General features: G+C 38.3%; 3 protein-coding genes across 4 annotated transcripts in view; 1 reads left to right on the plus strand and 2 right to left on the minus strand.

Annotated features, from left to right (window-relative positions):
- The window catches only part of LOC108726533 (diacylglycerol kinase eta), a 43,486-nt gene extending 38,650 nt beyond the window's left edge, over positions 1 to 4,836 (minus strand). Inside the window, exon 1 of the mRNA XM_018454163.1 lies at positions 4,642 to 4,836. The gene's annotated coding sequence lies outside the window, so the exon portion shown is untranslated. The remainder of the gene's footprint in view (positions 1 to 4,641) is intronic.
- A 1,771-nt stretch (positions 4,837 to 6,607) lies between these two features.
- LOC108726535 (uncharacterized) lies at positions 6,608 to 9,296 on the minus strand. Its single transcript, XM_018454168.1, has 2 exons — positions 8,562 to 9,296; positions 6,608 to 7,481 (listed from the first exon to the last, which is right to left on the minus strand). The coding sequence occupies exons 1-2, from the start codon at positions 8,766 to 8,768 to the stop codon at positions 6,933 to 6,935; spliced, it is 756 nt and encodes a 251-aa protein (XP_018309670.1). The 5' UTR covers positions 8,769 to 9,296; the 3' UTR covers positions 6,608 to 6,932.
- Positions 9,297 to 9,434: 138 nt separating this feature from the next.
- LOC108726534 (ATP-binding cassette sub-family F member 3) lies at positions 9,435 to 14,149 on the plus strand. 2 transcript variants are annotated; one of them, XM_018454166.1, is made up of 9 exons: positions 9,435 to 9,689; positions 9,785 to 9,890; positions 10,575 to 10,764; positions 11,303 to 11,646; positions 11,799 to 12,297; positions 12,700 to 12,923; positions 13,016 to 13,371; positions 13,442 to 13,662; positions 13,779 to 14,149. In XM_018454166.1, exons 1-9 carry the CDS (start codon positions 9,617 to 9,619, stop codon positions 13,923 to 13,925), a joined length of 2,160 nt encoding a protein of 719 aa, XP_018309668.1. In that variant the 5' UTR covers positions 9,435 to 9,616; the 3' UTR covers positions 13,926 to 14,149. The 2 variants fall into 2 exon arrangements, with proteins under 2 accessions (XP_018309668.1, XP_018309669.1); XM_018454167.1 differs by having other exon boundaries at positions 9,610 to 9,689; positions 9,785 to 9,885.
- Positions 14,150 to 14,199: the final 50 nt, after the last annotated feature.

A 14,199-nucleotide genomic window follows, 5' to 3' on the forward strand; every position in this document is an offset into this window, starting at 1 on the left:
CGTTAGGCAGAAAAATTATCTTGCATTGTTTTACTCGCGAATATTAATCGTTGGTTTGACTCGAACGTGACCTTCGCGTGGAATGTAATATTGGGCCATTAAAGCCTCTTTAGTGGAAACCTTAATCGTCGAACGTCACACATTACATCAATGCGAAGAGATCTATCCACCTAAACTATCGGTCGCCTAATACGTATCTATATTAATTTCCACATCCACGTAATAACCTAATAACAGCCGGATATTGGCGTTTCTCTCTAGTAACGCGCGCTACGCGATAATCCGATATTAAATTGAATGTAACAACTCACCTCTCTAAATTCTCCGAGTAATATCTCATATTTATTGGCAGCTCGAAATATCGTCTACATTTCCTAAAGACTACCAGTAAATCCAATTCCGATAATCGAAGACTCGAAGGACAGAGGGAAATCTGTTACCAAGCAATCGACCCCCCTGGAAATATCACTCGATATCCTTAAAGATGCTGTCGGTATCCCGTTTCGAACACGGATACTCCCCAGTTTCTTTTCATGCGTCCGTTAAGTGCTTCCACTCGAAACGTGTAACACGAAACTGCGTTTCACCGCGAATTTACTGGTGAGAACGCCCACGGCGAGATTGCACATATATAAGAGGATATACGATCGGTCAGAAAGAAGTGACAAAAAGGACGATCGATGTCCTCGCTGAGAAACTACAAAATGCGGCCTCGTGGGAAAAAATGTGTACACTTTCCGATCAATTTAGAAAGCAAGTTTTTGCCACGGTAGAGTATCTTCGCCATTCGCTAAGCAAACAAGATACAAGAACCGATTTTTCTCGGTGAGGGTAAACTATATTTACATATTGACTAAAACGCCAATCGTGAAACAAACAGAATGTTATTATACGCGTTTTACTTAAATTCAATTTATTCTTGAAGTCTCAAAAATTATTTTTATTTGTAATTCCGGAATGGTATTTATTTATTTGTAATTATCATAAATTAAACAATGATAAATTATATTAATATTATTATTTTAATTAATTAAAAACAATTTTGTTCATTCGCGATAACGGTATCAAGATTAATGAAACAAATACAATTTTATTAAAACAAAAACGTGATATGTTTGTTTCATTATTAATATTTTTTCATTTAATATTTATATATGACTCAACAAAATTATATTTTCAATTAAAATAACGCTATTGATACAATACCACTTTTTTCTCGATGTATAAATTCATAATAAATATTATTAGACACGAAAAACCGCTTTGATTGAATATGGCGTTTTTCATTCATGTGCGTCTATTTTTACATCTTTGTATAATATTTTAATGAATATTATTATATTTTGAACTTTGGGATATTATTAACTTACAATTTGAACGATCGTGGGGTGCAATTAGTATCGTCGTAGAAGCTAATATCGGACAATATATCGACAGAATATTAAATTATTTCGGATAGCATGGAATTTGATCGTAAGACCTTTTTAACCAAACGTATAAACAATGCACCCACCCTTGCAACGCGTTCGCCAATAAGTAAGCAAGTTATATAAATAAATCAATATCGGCGGACTAGAAAGGCCAATATCATTTTGTGCGACCCGGCGATGGAAGGGTAAATGTCCTCCTCTATCTAAACCTACGACATTTCCTCTGCCGCGTCGTTTCCAAGCCTCAGAACGCAATTGCTCGTTCCACTTTGGAGATAGTGGTGCGTTATGTAAGATTGATGCGACCATAACTTCGAGAATCGAAAAATGTCAAGGGTGATCGTTACGATTTTTAAGAATTCTACAACAGTCGAAAAGAACGGAAGAAACGTGCTTTCTCATTGATCAACATCTTAAATTGCAGACATTCAAGATGAACGATCCGAGAAAAAGAACTTTCTACTAGAGTTGGACCGGTAACTACGTATTCTTGATAACATTATCGGATTGAAGATTCCCTTGAGAAGTGGTGGTCGTAACGAATTTACCAAAAGGTTGCGACGCGACCAGCTTATGTCGTAATGTCCTTAAAGGATTGATTCGTTATGCTTGGAGTGTCCAAGGGTACTTTTCCACGTACACGCGCATACATAAAGGAAAGGGAATATATTCCTGAGTATAAGCTGGATTTCGAGTTCCTTTTAAAGTATCAAAAAGAGCTTAGAGCGGCTCCTTTCGCGAAAACTTTCGAGATCTCCCCGAAGTCTCATATGAACTTCCACACACGTCGTCACTACCGTGTTAAACTTCTACAGTTATTCTTTACAGATACGCGTTTTACCTGTGTCATTCCACGCGTGTAACTGTAAAGCTTCATAAATCCTCTCTTGTTACGCGGATCGTGTAATGCCGACTTAATAGTTTTCTATGTGACATTTCCCTTACTTGTACGTAATGTATGAGAAATTATTTGCATAACGCGATCGCACAAGCTCTTCGTCGTTCTTCGTGTAAACGACTACGAAGCTAATAGAGCATTAAAAAAAAAGTATATAACAAACTCAACAAATTTTCTCTCTCCATTAAACGCGCAAGCGAAATGCATAATATTTGGTTTCATTGTCTAATATAAATCTATATATTCGTAATTATTTATTTACAGATAAAACACCGATTTTGCAATTGTTAAACGCGCGTAACGGATAATCGAGCAATTTCCATACTCGATTACACTTTACTCGAGATAATACAATGCTCCGTGTAAATAACAAATATTGATATTCCTCGTCGGTGCAATCTCGTGACTGTAAACTCGTAATCAATATCCGATTCCTGTTTACATTAGTTGCGCGACAATTCTCGCGATCGATAATCTCCTATCAAATAGTTATTTGCCTAATTTATATTCTTCTTCCTATCCGCGGTGATACATATAATTTCGAGTTTGATAGGAAACTGATAGTTAAACTCGAAGAACGACATTTCTATGACTTATATATTCGATGAAAGTTCCGATTGAACCAAGCTTGTTCCACGAATTAATCAGAAGCAGGTTCCACGAACGAGATATTCTGGTTAATACTCCATTGGTACTGATTCAGTTCAATCAAAATCGCAAAATTTGTCTGATTGCGGGCGATATCGAAATCATATATCATCGGTTTAGTAAATTGTATGGAATTTTCAAATCGAAGCTTAAATTTCATATCGAACTCAATTTCTATTTTAACACGTATGTTTGCTTATCATGGTTTTGTTAAAGTATCTAAAAATTTAGATACAGATCTGAAAATAATTTGTTGGGCCATTAAAATAATTGCAGACTCTCAAACTAATTGTTAGAATATTAAAACTTTCTATAATATTGCTCATTATCCTTGAGATTTTTACGTAATTATTTTTGTTCTAATAAAATTATTTTCGAATTTATATCTGCTAAATCTTTATACTTTCAGCAAAATCATTTTTTCGTGTAATTACAGACTTTTGATTGAATAAATTTTAACTCTGCATCTGTAATTATATTTTTCCGCCAACTCAATTCAAATATTAAAACCTTTAATAAGAATTAAAATTTGAGCAAACCTGAGGAGAAATTAAAATTTGTATTTTAAAATGTATAACTTATAATTAGTAATATAATAACGGAACCGGACTCCACCCTCCTTTTATTTCGGAGAAATTTTAGAGTGAAATTTCGCTTCAACAAATTTCGTGCCAAAAGAGAGAGAAAGAGAGATTGCAGACAGAGAGATTAATAGTGGACTCGAAATCACACTTGGAAAGTAGCGCGATCGACTGATGGATCGGTCGGCCACCGCGTCTGATATTTACTACGTTTTTCTACTGTATGCAGTCTGGATAATGAGACTCATTTAGTCGCAAGAGAGCAAAAATATTCTCCTCGCTTGCAAACGTTTACTACTTTCTCTTATTTTATTACAATTCCAATTTCAAAGTCCATTAATATTCAAATATTCGTATGCGCGTTATTTCAATGCTTGCAAAAAGAAATCGAAATTCTATGACAATTGCAGAGTAATATCACGAAGCTATTGCGGAAAATTGAACGCTTTCATCAGCTTTCATTTATATGAAACGAGGAGACCGATTGTATATCGTGAAATTATAAATATTCCGCATTTATTCATATTTATAATTTTCACCTATAAAAGTTTCAAGATATACAATCGACTCTCCTGAGCAAAAAATTAAATGCTTTACTTATGCAAAAAAAAAATCGGTAAAAAGCGTGCTAGATCCGTTCCCTTCAGCTGCGCTCTGATGCTTTTCTGTTCGTTACGATAATCTAGCAGTTGTAAAAACTCGTGTCACTTTCCACTGGAAACTGAAGATTGCGAATTAGAGATTAAAATTTGATCAGTCAAATAATTTCATTTTTTTAACTTTAATTGTTTTTTTTTTCATTCTGACTGGCTGAATTATAATCTTTAATTCGCAATTCTCAATTTCCAATTCGTAGTGTGACGAGCTTAAGGCTGCTTTCCTTTTAGGAGAGACACAACCGAATGTCATTTTATTCCTGTTAGTGTTTCAACGAAGAGAGAACAAAACTTGTATCTTTGAAAAAGAAAGCCTACAGAAGAGGGTAAAAAAAAAAGATAGCTAAGAATTCTCGAAGAAAACGCAGCAAGCGAGCCGAGGGAAACGGGTGTGTGCAACGTGCGAATCCCGGGGATGCAGCACTCACGTGGGACTCTCTCCGATGCGGCGCGTGGCGACAGGGTGGTAACCGGATTCGGTCGCGACGAGGCCGACCGGCCAGTCGGACGGACCGCCCGGCGGAGCTGCTGCTACTGCTACGCGCGACGCTGCTCTGAGAGTGGCAACGCACCGCCGGCGCCGGCGACGTTCGGCGTCGCGCGCCGTATCCTTACGTCGAGCGTTGCGCGGGCTTTGTCAGCGGCCGCGCCGTCGCTGATCGTGGACCCACCCTCCTTCCGTCGCGCCTCTCTTGCTCTCAGGCCTCCTGCCTCCTCCAGGCTCCAGCAATGTTGCCAAGTCTGTTTGAAACTTGTCCCTGCGATTCTCTCGATATTTTAGCTGTAATGTAGAATTTTTCGTATATTTTCCTCTCCAAAAGTTACTCTAAAATTCTCTTAAATTTTTTGTACCTTTGAAAAAATTTTTACCGATAAAAAAGAAAAAAAACCTTCAAATCTGGTAGAAATTCCACTAAATTGGCAACTCTCTCCTCCTAGTCCTCCTCGGTCGAGTCCTAGCCGATCGCAATGAGGATCATTCTCAGCTCCGTAGAAAAAATTATTTCGGTAGCGGCAAAACGCGTACAGAATTCGCGCCATTCGTATCTTCTTTCTTCTTCTCTTCATCATTTTCTATTTCTCTCTCTCTCTCTTCTACTTGCTATGAGGGCGCGTACCATTTGAAGCTTACAACCCTCGCGGGTGTCATTTGTTCTTGTTTAACATGTGATAAATAACAAATGATTTCACGCTCCAAGTAGCGCCAAGTAGAACGCAGCCGGAATGCCCGGGATAGCGCGTGTTAGATAACGTTTTCTCTCACAATCAGTCTCCAATGGAGAACCGTGGAGAACTTGGCGAATTGGAGCTACACCTGCTGACATCATGCCGAGACTGGCGCAACAAGCAGAAAGATTCCGTCGGTCAAGTCACTCGAGCTTGCGATCTGCGAAGTCGGCAACCCTAAATGCGAATTTTGGCATAATTTACTTCGCATTCGATTGTCCACAATTCGTCCACATTTAGTCCATAAAAAATAATTCTTTGTCCACCTTAAAAAAAAATTGTAATTAAATAAATTATAGCACCGCTATGTGTATTTTCTTTTTTTAAATTATACACGGAATTTGATTGTCCATCATGTACACGCATATGTCCATATATAATTGTCTTTTGTCCATCTTGCAAAACCAAGTTAATTATAAACAAATGAAAAGTTTAAAAAGTTCATCACGGCATTCGTAAGAATCGTGAACGCGTTTGTCTTTAAATTATGTATGGAATTCGATTGTCCACGGTTTATCAACATTTGTTTATAAACAATTATTTGTTACAATAATAATAAAATATTATTAAAATATATTATAATAAATATATTATTAATTGTATGTTAATTATGCAAAATATGTAATGGACAAAAAAATCACAAATATTGTCACATCACAAGTATCTTCAATTTAATTTCGCGCGCAAACAGCTGATTCGCGACTCGACTTGATCGATTAAAAAACCGCGTAATTTGAACCACAATGAAATCGTTGGGACGATTATTTTTAAATAGATAAACCACTCCGAGGTAATCACTTAAAAAAAAAATTAATTTTCTTTTTGTTTCTCTGTCCGTCTTGTCTTGCAATTACGTCGTATTTAATAAAAAGATGTGTAGGCTTCATATACGTTATAAGTAATATAATAGTAGTATAGGAAGTATATATACAGGGAGATGCGAGTTACAAGTCAACTGCAAAGAACAGGAAACGTTTGCGTTTCTGATTAAAACAAATTTTATACTATAATCAAAATAGCTGCTTATACCTTTCAAGTATATATCGTTTACAAAGCTAATTTGATTTAACATGTATATATTTATATTTTGACACAATAATTATATCTCCATACCTACAATTTTGTATGAAAATATAATTAACGCAGTATATTAATACTATATGGCTGGCTACTGAGAGGATTAATAAACGGAAAATATCGCTATAATAACGTCGGCATTACTCCACATTACTGAATAAAATGAAGTTCGAGTCGTCTTGTCGTAAGCGAATCATTACATCGGAATGTATATATGTATATTATATTCGAGTATAAAGTAGTTTCGAGATTATCGCTCGTAGGATAACGCATTGCAACTGTCGTACGACAAAAATCAACTATAAAACTATAAAGTCGCGATAGGTTTACAGAGCACAACAATTAGGGATATATTACGCTACTATATATATATAAATACATCAAAAGAATTAGAGCAGGCGTTAACGAAGCGTATTCAACCGTAATCCACACTCAGAGCGCTTAGACCTTTCTTCTTGATCGCCTCACCTACGGCACGCTCCAGGAAGTCTTCCGGTTGATCACACTCGTATACTTTATCCGTATCCAACGCATTGCATCGCCCCGTTTCTATATTGCTGTAGACCGCCCCGTAAGGAAAGTCCTCGAGTTCATACATACATTTGGACGAAAAGGAACAATCGACACCTATACATTTACAGTAATGAGGCTGAAGAGGGAGCTCGGCCGACTGGACTAAGCCGTGATTGCGGATCGCCATCGTCACCGCCGTGTCCTCCATGTCGTTCCCTCTGTACGACATATGAAACCTGGAACCGACAGACTCTTCCTCCAGAGGATCAGGCGGATGCATCATTCTGTAGTAAGCCAAAACTTCATTGATGCTATTATCCATGGATCCCTCCTCCTCTTGGAAAGCCTGCCATAACTTTAGCTTCTCTTCGATCTGTATTTGGTATATAATTTCATCGTAATCAAGATTTCCCACGTTGCTGGCTGGCGTCTCTGTACTCGTATGCTGTTCCTAGAAGAATAATTAGCTGTGTTTAGCAGAATGTTTATTTTGCAATTGTTAGAAATTTTCTTTGCACTGATTGGATTGTACTTTTAGATCTGGAGAAGTCCCCTTGCGAAAGAAAACTTCTAATAGTTGCAGAATAAACATTTTGCTGAACGCGGTCATAGTTTCTTATAGCAAATTCGGTCATTATGTACAATCGACAACTATTTCTCAGAGGCTGTGTTCTGATATTCATTGGCGGTCTGAAAATCTGTAATTTACGTGCACATAAATTTTCAGCATGAATATTGAAACATAGCCATAATAATAGCAAATTCAATTGATACTAGTGCATCCTGGTGAATATTAAAATCATGTATTGATTTAATATGAGCGTAAAAGTGAATACAAGTATTATATATGAAATACATATTTTAGTGCAATAAAGTATATTGAGGATTTCGCGGTGTTTAATTCGTTTCTATATTTATATTAAACACATATCTTTACATTTTTATATCAATTTATGTATAACGGTTTTAATGTGTACACTGAGTGTATCTAATCGAATTTGCTAGATATTAATAAAACACAATTTGAGATGTACTTTAATTTTCAATTAAGGTTCAACTTTTATTTTTAAATACGTAATGTTAATACCAATGATAATTTTAATTCTTAGCTATTCTAAGAAGTAGTTCAATAGAAATTTTTTTAAATTCTTACTCTTCATCTTTTCCTAGTTTTAAAAATTACAAAAAGATGAAGAATAAGTTGAACCAAAATCAAAGTTAATCTACTTTAGTAGAAAGAAGCAGAAGGTCTGTTTCCATCAATGTAAATTAGTTTTAATCTCTGATTAATTTACACTCAATCTTTTTCTATTTCTTAAAACTACAAGAAGATGAAAAGTAAGTTAAATCAATATTAAAGTTAATTAATACATTGGTAATGAATATAAATGTGGATATAAATGAAATAATACTGTAAAGTCACAGATACAGTTTGTTGACAAGCAGTCAAAAAAATCAGATTACTTCAGCAATTATCAATTAAGGTTGTGAATTAACTCGTATAACGAGAATATCAATAGAGCCGAATTACCGTGTCCGAACAAGCCTCGTTGGCTTTGGACAATTGCGTGCAGTGCCGCTTAGCCGGGAAGAAGGCGCACTCGTGCTCGTCCGCATCCGAGTCCTCGTCGTCGCTCGCCACTATCTCTACCGCGCTGCGCCAGAGCTTCTTCCTGGTGCGTTCTTTGCTGCTGGCACCCGAGAAGGGCGGAAGAAGCAGTATCTCGTGCTCGTCCATGTTCGCGCGCAACCCTTCGACATTCGACTCCACGACGTCGGTCGTCCCGTCGTTCTTGCGAGTCTCCGCCAGGGCGTCCCTTCCTGGTGGGGCGTCGTTCGCGCCCCGTCGACGACTTTTCCTTCTCCTGCTCTCCCCCTTTTTCCTCCCTTCGCTTCTTAACGTCACCTCAACGAGGGTGCATAAAAAATGATCGACAACTTGACCCGATCCCGTCGACGATGATGATTATTTACAGCGAGAAGGGAGCTGGCGGGGCGCGCGAGGAATCTCACGAATGACGACGTTGGCACCGCGACTTCCGCCGTCGACCTAGAGAACCGTGGGTTGCGCCCACCGTCAACGCGCTGTACGACGATCGCGGTTGTCCGAGGGTCGCGCCGAGGCGGAATGTCGGAGCCCGGACGACGCGACTCCGAGGGCTCGCGTATCGTCGGCGGAGAGGCTCGGCGTTTGACAGCTTCAAGATGGTGACCCACCACCGCGATCAGTTGGACGCAAAGAGGATATAAAAATACTTGTACGTGGCGAGTCACGGAGGTGACGCGGAACGTCCGGAAAAATTCGCGATTTTCGCGCGGAGATCATTGCGGGTCGACGGCCCCTCGCATTCCGACGCGGAACGTCGCTCGATTGACGCGCTTTTGAGTCACCGCGTCGCCGATTTGCCGAAGCGAGTTCCAAGATGGCGGCGAACATGTGTTCGCGCAGCTCGACGGAGTGACCCGACTCACCTGGCACGACCCGTCTGTCAAGGGAGCGATCCTCGTTGGCGTGGCTCTCCCGACTCGGGATTTTCCCCCCTTTTTTTTAAACGTTCACCCTCTGGAGATTGAGTAGCGAATATTATGGCGATCTGCGGCGAATACATCCGCAGCCAGTTCCCGACGATAGACGACGACCTGTATCAGTACGTGCAAGGTATGTTCCCGTGCCGCGGAATAACCTATGCGGCCCGATCCGCGGTTCGATATCCGGTGAACCTCGCTTTGACACGCGTATCCCTCTGCACGCAGGTATCCTGGACAGCTCCAAGGATGACTTCGAGGACGGCGACGAGGTGTACGAGGCGATCGGGCAGGTCCTGCACGAGGTGGAGGACAAATCAGAAAACGAGGTTAGGTCTGTAAATGTGTTCGCATTTGTCACTCTCTAATAACGAATTCGATCACTTGCGTTACATTAGATTAGTGCAATTGAAAGCTGCTATACATGAGACTAGCATAGTTAAATTGTAAAAACATACAAGTAATTTTAATTAACGATTAAATATCCAATAAAGATATTACCAAGTTATTTAACGTCAATTTCAGTATTTGAAGTCAATTTCATTGTCAAAGTGGATTATATTATACGCCACTATAGATATTTTATATCAGTTTTTGTAATACTTGGGATACTAAAGATGTATGCGAACTATTCGAATATTAATTGAATTGAATCAAGTAAGATCAAATGGTAAAAATTTTGCATCATATTATTTTTCTGACATAGAAATTTCTTTATTATCTATATATTAAAATTCGACCTAACAATAATTAATTATTAACTATAAATTATGTTTCAGTAATTTAATTCGATCTTGATTCGCACTCTTTTAGATACTTTTTTATTTCTTCAATTCTAATTCAGTGTAGTGCAAGTAATCGAATTCACCATAATTAACATTAGTCGACAAAACTGCTCTTCTTCTTGTATTCAGAAGTCTCATCGCGTTTTTCTTCACTCGCCGTATTGAAAAAGATTGTAAGATTCGTCGCTTCTTGGTGGTCGATTAATTCATTGTATCTTGCTCTCTGTTTACAGGCAAATATGCGTGAGGCTATTAGAAATATTGAAAGGTAGTTCAAACAATGATGATGACATAGACAGGAGAAAAAACGGCGTTAACAAAGTATTAAATGCTCCGGTGCACCTGGGCTCGTTGGCTGCTACCTTAGAGGCGCAAGTCGAGCAGATTAAGAGTATATGGGTTACAACTAGGGACGATGTAATGGTAATGTATAGTTGTACTTCATTTATTTTAAATAAGAAATGTATGATGCTATTTGCATTGATTGTTCTCATCTTTTATTATATTTTTAACTATTTGTATATTACTGACAATGAGTGCTTTCCATTTAGTGACACAAATTGACACAGTCATTCTGTCCTTTTTAATATTCATTAAGTAACAAAGATGACGTGATCACTTGATGAAGATCACTTGTGTCGACTTTTGTCACCCATTAGTTTCACATTTAAGTCCATCTGCAATCGTTGAATTTCTTTTGGCACAAATGAAATTTTACTTCTCAAATTTCTCCAAAATAAAGAGGGGCAGTTCTTTCCTAAAATATCTAGTTAAAGAACTATTTGGTAATGTATTAAAAATGTTGAAAAGTGAGCCTGAATTTTTTCATGTTTAAAAAAAATTTTTGGAACAGTAAAAGAGAGAGAACTTGAGTTGGACGGAGGAAAAATATGATTGCAAACGGAGGATTAATTATTTCTAGGCGTTATTTGTATGTTAATCTTGCTCGTTGTTGCGACAGAAAGTAGACGCTAAGAAGCTGGAGAAAGCTGAGGCCAAGTTGCAACAGAAACAGGAAAAACGAATCGTAAATGAGCAAGGATCGGCTTCCCGTATTAACACTGCCAATAATGCGGCTGAAAGCGCAGCCAGTGCCAGTCAAATGACAAGTAAGAAAGATAGTCGGATGGAGACAAAAGGTGGGGTGAACAAAACTCAGGATATCAGAATAGAGAACTTCGATGTTGCTTACGGCGATAGAGTCTTGTTGCAAGGTGCTGACTTGACGCTTGCATTTGGTAGACGATACGGTTTGATTGGTAGAAACGGACTTGGCAAAACCACCTTGCTTCGAATGATATCGAGGTATTATGGCGATATGTTATTACTAGTCGTTTTCCAGCAAATAAGCAGATGTCAAATACATTAAAAACGTCATTTTAATGTCAAATAACTTGAGCTTATTTTCTGGGAAATGATATCTCTAATTATTGCATATCAGTCCCGATTGATTTTAGCAAGCAGCTGAGAATACCATCGCACGTGCGAGTGTTGCACGTTGAACAAGAAGTAGCCGGTGACGACACGTCTGCGCTCGAGTCCGTTCTGGAATGCGATCAGGAACGGAGCACGTTACTCAGTCAGGAGGCGAAACTGCAAGCAGCGATAGAAAAGGACGGTTCCAAGACGGGCGATGCGTTAGGTGAGGAATTGGCCCGAGTATATGAGGCGATGCAGTTAGCCGAAGTCGACAAGGCGCCTGCTAGAGCAAGTGCGATCCTATCAGGACTTGGATTCTCCGTCGAGAAGCAGTCCTGGCCAACCAAAGCGTTCTCCGGCGGCTGGCGGATGAGACTCGCTCTCGCGAGGGCACTATTCTCTAAACCGGACCTGTTGTTACTTGACGAACCGACGAACATGCTTGATATCAAAGCAATATTATGGTTAGAAAAGTATCTACAAACGTGGCCGAAAACGTTACTTGTAGTGTCGCACGACCGAAAATTTTTAGACACTGTGAGTATGATATACTATATTTAGCTATGAGAGAGAGAGATATGTTGATAATGTAACTCTCCGCTAGCAACATGGAATTGTAACTCTTCTGTAACCAATAGGGGTCTTCGAGAAACAGCAAATTTTATTATTGTTCCGAGTTACATAAAATCTGAAAAAATGCTGGTATACTTGTCAAATTTTTAACTAGTTTCTACTGTCATAGAAGTCGGATTATATTTTACTTATTTTTTACAGATTTAAATTTATTTATCAGAATTTATAATCAAATATCAATAAAGATCTTATGTTGTCGGCGAAAGATTAATGTCATTTAAAAAAAAAATTTTAAAAGAGTTAATTGTAACGATTAAATAATTTTTTCGCTATAAATATACATATTTATCTTTATCTCTTCAACAGGTACCCACCGATATTCTGTACTTGCGTGGACAGAAAATAGAACCATATCGTGGCAATTACGAGCAATTTGTGAAAACGAAAGGCGAACGCGAGAGAAATCAACAACGAGAGTACGAGGCTCAACAGGCGAAGAGAGCGCACGTACAAGAATTTATCGATAGATTTAGATACAATGCGAATCGCGCGTCTAGTGTACAAAGCAAGATAAAGATGTTAGAAAAATTGTAAGTCTAACGATTTGATCGCACGAGTAATAATTCGTTAGTCTACGATCGAAAATTTACTTTACATTTTCTTTTTGTCTGTTATTCGACAGACCTGAATTAAAGCCAATGGAGAAGGAGAGTGAAGTGACCCTCAATTTCCCCGACGTCGAACCGCTAAGTCCACCGATATTGCAACTCAATGAAGTCTCATACAGTTACAATGGGACCGACATGGTATTTAGCAATGTGAATCTTACTGCCAGTCTGCAATCGCGCATTTGTATCGTTGGAGAGAACGGTGCTGGTAAAACTACCCTCTTGAAAATTATCACGGGCGCGTTCAGCCCGACGCGGGGAACGGTGCATGTACATCGAAATCTGAAATTTGGATATTTCAGTCAGCACCATGTCGATCAACTGGACATGCGTGTTTGTCCCGTCGAATTGCTACAAATACATTTTCCCGGTACGTATTCGCGATACAAAACAGACGCGAGGCCCATTTAAGAAATTTATCACTGTGTTCGTTCTGGCAGGTAAACCAATTGAGGAATATAGACGAATGCTTGGAAGTTTCGGTATAAGCGGTAATTTAGCTTTGCAAGTCATAAATTCTCTTTCGGGAGGGCAGAAATCGAGGGTAGCATTCGCTTTGATGTGTGCCGCAATGCCGAATTTCCTAGTGCTTGATGAACCTACGAATCATCTCGATATCGAATCGATCGAAGCGTTGGGTAAAGCCCTCAACAACTGCCAAGTGAGTATTAATATTTTTTATGACGACTGTCAATAAGACTCAATTTCAAAATTCCTTCATTTCATGTATCTGTGATTATGTGTGTGTGTAATTCAATCAATATTTTATTGTTGCAGGCTGGTGTGATATTGGTGTCGCACGACGAACGTTTAATCCAAATGGTTTGTACAGAATTGTGGGTTTGCGGAGAAGGATCAGTTCGCTGTATCGAAGAAGGTTTCGATGAATATCGCAGGATTATTGAAAAGGAGCTTGAATTATAAAAAAAAGTTAAGTTTTGTCTAATGTGATATTAATGTCATCTTACGTTGTTCTATCAAGTAATGCATTATGATGAAAATTTTAAAGGAGTATCCCCTTTAATTAACTAAAATTATATCACATGGCTATCATTTTCTTTCTTTCGAGACATTTCATCGCCAAAGGTATCTTATTTATTTTTTAAATAATTTTTCCCCCATGTCAAAACAAATATAGGCAATTATGCGTACGATTTATTTATTAATTTAACGCGTCTCTCTTTTTCTTTTTTGATAA

This window comes from Mycetomoellerius zeteki, unplaced genomic scaffold, assembly GCF_001594055.1.
Source record: "Mycetomoellerius zeteki isolate Tzet28-1 unplaced genomic scaffold, Tzet1.0 scaffold426, whole genome shotgun sequence".
NCBI lineage: Eukaryota > Metazoa > Arthropoda > Insecta > Hymenoptera > Formicidae > Mycetomoellerius > Mycetomoellerius zeteki.